Source organism: Pollachius pollachius (assembly GCF_949987615.1).
Source record: "Pollachius pollachius genome assembly, chromosome: 1".
NCBI lineage: Eukaryota > Metazoa > Chordata > Actinopteri > Gadiformes > Gadidae > Pollachius > Pollachius pollachius.
In genome coordinates, this window is record NC_136934.1 from 49,458,647 (window position 1) to 49,462,882 (window position 4,236).

The 4,236-nt window shown below is 42.5% G+C and overlaps 1 protein-coding gene across 1 annotated transcript in view; it reads right to left on the reverse strand.

Moving 5' to 3' along the window:
* Positions 1-599: 599 nt before the first annotated feature.
* Positions 600-4,236, reverse strand: part of scgn (secretagogin, EF-hand calcium binding protein) — a gene marked incomplete at both ends in the record, with an annotated part of 7,334 nt that continues 3,697 nt past the window's right edge. The window contains 8 exons of the mRNA XM_079733586.1: positions 600-728; positions 1,266-1,334; positions 1,598-1,657; positions 1,861-1,906; positions 2,005-2,060; positions 2,195-2,272; positions 2,563-2,619; positions 3,019-3,108. Coding sequence (XP_079589712.1) covers positions 600-728; positions 1,266-1,334; positions 1,598-1,657; positions 1,861-1,906; positions 2,005-2,060; positions 2,195-2,272; positions 2,563-2,619; positions 3,019-3,108 — 585 coding nt within the window. The remainder of the gene's footprint in view (positions 729-1,265; positions 1,335-1,597; positions 1,658-1,860; positions 1,907-2,004; positions 2,061-2,194; positions 2,273-2,562; positions 2,620-3,018; positions 3,109-4,236) is intronic.

Sequence of the window (4,236 nt, forward strand, 5' to 3'; positions counted from 1 at the left end):
CTTATGAAAATCTGCATAGAGAGGTCTGGATAGACAGAGCAGTATTCAAAGCAAAGGGGTCATCACACACAGCAGCAGCAGCCAAAGCCTCCCACCAGGGCCTGATCCACATGGAAGTACAGACCCTGTTGACAGACCTGTATGGACCTCTGAAGAATAAGTCCCACCTCCGAGGCTCCCGGTTCCCTCGTTCAAATGTCGATGGGAAATAAATGTTTTTTTTGAGCGATCGTACATAAGCTCTGCAGGTGGCGAAGTAAAAGCTGCGTCACGTTTTGAACTGCACACTTTTTCCATCTAGTTTCGACTGGGTTTTTGGATTGCCGGTGTCGTTAAAGTAGTTAACGATTAACGATGAACGCTTAATGCTGCTTTAACGGCAACGACAATCCAAAAACCCAGCCGAAACTAGATGGAAAAAGTGTGCAGTTCAGAACGTGACGCAGCTTTTACTTCTTCGCCACCTACAGAGTTTGTTCTGCACGATCACTCAAAACCCCCGTGTCATTTCCCATGGACATTTGACCGAGGGAACCGGAGCCTCGGAGGCCGGACTTATTCTATTTTATACTATTGGGACGCATTCAATGGCGTGTTCCCTAAGGCCTTGGGCGCACCCCCAGACAGAGAGACAGCTCGTTCTTCTGGATCTTTCCATCTTTGTTGACATCACAGTGGCCCAGCAGGATTACTTTCAGCTTGTCCAGCTCGTTGGCTGTGATACTGGGCTGTGAGGGAGAGAGGGGGAGATAAAGGTGGATCAGAGAGAGAGAGAGACAGAGACAGAGACAGAAGGAAGAGAGAGAGAGAGAGAGAGAGAGAGAGAGAGAGAGAGAGAGAGAGAGAGACAGAGACAGAGACAGAGACAGAAGGAAGAGAGAGAGAGAGAGAGAGAGAGAGAGAGAGAGAGAGAGAGACAGAAGGAAGAGAGCGAGAGAGAGCAGGGTGTATTGTTTTTCAAACGCACACACCTAACGTCATTGTTAATGTCCGCCGTTCTCATTATCTCTGGTATTCGTTTGGAGGTACACTTGGCATGCAGAGACATGCCAAGTGACAGTGAGGGTCACGAGGTCAGGTCATTTTTTAAGAGCGAAAAATAAAATATAACATTCTTGTGATCTTAATAGTGGGGTCCCCTGCACACCTCAATCGGTATACATCTCTGCGAGTGGCAATGCCGACAGCCAATGACAACGGTGTCTTCGGTACGTCCTTGGAGGGACAGGACAGACGAAGCGGGCGGAGACTATCCCTGCACTCACCCTGACCAGCTCCATCATGTCCTTCACAAAGCCGTCCACCTCCACTCCCTCCAGCTCCCCCGTCTTGTTCTGACGGGAGAAATTCAACCGATTAACAAAGTATCCCATTAGCAACGCGCTGTAGTCAAGGGGCCTTCTTAAATCCACACGGGGCGGGTGTCATCGGCTTCTGAGGGCCCCTCTAACAACGTCAGTATCTGATTGATTGATTGATTGATTGATTGATGGGTTGATTCGTTGTAAGCCAAATCCAACCGTTTTGTGATCATGCTTCATTTTATTGGTTTGTTCTTTATCTACTCATTATCAATTTGGTTGTTCTTTAGACTCACAACATCATAGTGGGTGAAGATCTTCTCAAAGTCTCTTTTCCTCTCTCCTTGGCTGGAGGCCTGAGGATGAGGTGAAAGAAAACAATGATTACTTACAATTAGTAAGGATAAAGGGAGAGAAGAGATAAATAAGTTATTCTGTCACAATGATCAATTCAAAATAAGGACAAAAAAAAAAACTTTCAAAAAGAAAACATTTTTTTTCTTGACTCTTATTTGAATTATTTGACTCTTTTTTCTATTTTTGTATTATTATTACTCACATCCAGTTGAAACTGGAGCAAAAAGTTATCTTCCATCGCCAGGATCCTGAATAAAGATACATTGAGGTAAAAATATTACCATTTATAGTGTAACCACTTTGTGCACCATGGAATTGAGGTTTCAACAAGAAAATAGTAAAATACCTGGCCATGTCATTCAGCTCCAAACAACCGTCCTTGTTTTTGTCAAATACTTTCATCTGCAAGGAAGGAAAATGTTTGGAGCATGAATAGAGGTTACTATGAATCGCTGTCTCTGAGCCTCTTTGATTCCATGCCATGGTTGTAAAATGTGTAGGTGTCTGTTTGTCTGTGCAGTTATTAGTAGAATGACCATGGCATCAGTGTACTCATCCAGCTTGCTAGGTGACACTTCCTTGTGGTGCTGCTGGATAAGGTCTCGAAGGAAAGCCTGAAGGGAGATAACACGACTGAGATGGTCCACAGACAACAGCCTGCCTCCAATTACTAGTCACTTCCTTTTACCTGCTGCTCATGCCTCCAAAAACTTGAATGAAGATTTTTTTTTGCCTACTGCAGTAAACACTTTATTATTCACAGTTAAATGTCATGTGTGACTGAGTGTGAGAGAGCGAGAGCGAGTGTGTGTGTGTGTGTGTGTGTGTGTGTGTGTGTGTGTGTGTGTGTGTGTGTGTGTGTGTGTGTGTGTGTGTGTGTGCGCATGTGTGTATTCATGCTAACCTTTAGCTCCTGAGCTGATATGCAACCATTGCAGTCAACGTCATATTTCCTCCATATCTGTTGTGAAGAAGATCGATTCAGATACAGATTCAGAGTCAACGAAAGATTTAGCTGGTTCGGCCACCCAAAGCTATGTAAGTCTATTTCTGACCACCAGATGGCAGTAAATACACTCTCAAGCCGTTGCCCTCACCTGTATCCCCAAATTCTGGATTACCAGCGGGACAAAAAGAGAACTTGTACCTTCAAATTTTGCCACGTTTAAAACGTATTTTATAAGGTTATTTACTTCAAAACATTATTTGTGTAATTCTGTCCTCGCCCGAGGTTGACTTATTCTTCACAATTAGACGGCATTCAACGAGTGGAGACAGATTCGATCCTCCGAGCGAGGGCGGTTGACGAGGGCTTTGCTCAGCGGGGTTAACAGATGAGAGGGGAGGCTCTTCGCCTCACCTTCATGAACTCAACGCTGTTATCCAGAGGAGCCTCCCGGCGGAACACCAGCAGGAAGTTCTCGTCCGGGGGCAGGATCATGAGCGCCAACTGGAGGGACACGGTGTAGTATGGTAATAATTATACTATAGATCAGGGGTCGGCAACCCTAGGCACGCGTGCCACCACGGGCACGGGGCAGATAATCATTGGCACACTTAAAAAAAAAAAAATAATAATAAAAATGTTTAATTATTATTACAATTTTTCACAGCACAATGGGGCAGCATAATCATTGCTACCATTTTTTTTTTTTGCACTTTATTCTGTTTTGGACAATTCCTCCCAGTGCAAATATGTTTAAATTAGTTACAGAAAGCAGTTTTCTGAAATGGGAATAGTTTTTATACCTATGTTGTGAGTAATAGAGAAGAAAATATTTACAATATTGTTGCAAGTGGCCTGTAAGCATCGCCTTCACATGGTTTTGCAAAGCTGTACATGTCTTAAAGATATTGATGTGGATGCTCCAACATTCTCATATATTCTCGTTTTTTACATTTCTCACAGTGCAAATATGTTTTTGAATGAGTTTCAGAATGTTTCTGATATGTAAGTATAATTTGTAAGCCCATGTTGCAAATATAACAACCAAAAAAACATTTAAAATGTTGACGCATGATTGTGGACTATATGGAAATAGCACAATTCCAGGTCTTCTGGAAAGGTTTTTGGTCGCTGTGTCATAATTCATCTTAATTTTTAATATATCGTTGTTTAAGGCACACTCATTAACGAGAAAATGTCAAACTGGCACTGCATGTTGAAAAGGTTGCTGACCCCTGCTATAGATAATAAGACGAATAAAATATGAATCCTTTATTATTCAAAAGATATATTATTATCTATTATCTATTATTATATTAGTAATACATTATTAACGATATGGTCGCTTGTTAGCTATTTTTAGCTTTGTTAGCGATCAAGGATTATTGTCGATTTTCTGATAAATTCAGACTTGAATTTTGTCATTGTGATTTCTGTCCTGTAAAGAAATCTCTCTTTCCTCCTCCTCTCTGCGCCAGTCCCTCCCTGCCTTTCGCCCGCCCACGTTACCCTAATCATATTGACCTTGCATTAGGAGATTAAATTGGACCCACACCAAATATGACAATTCAATTGCGGTAAATGCCGCACTGCTACTGTCCATCTCAACGGATGAGTTTGAACTCAGAGACA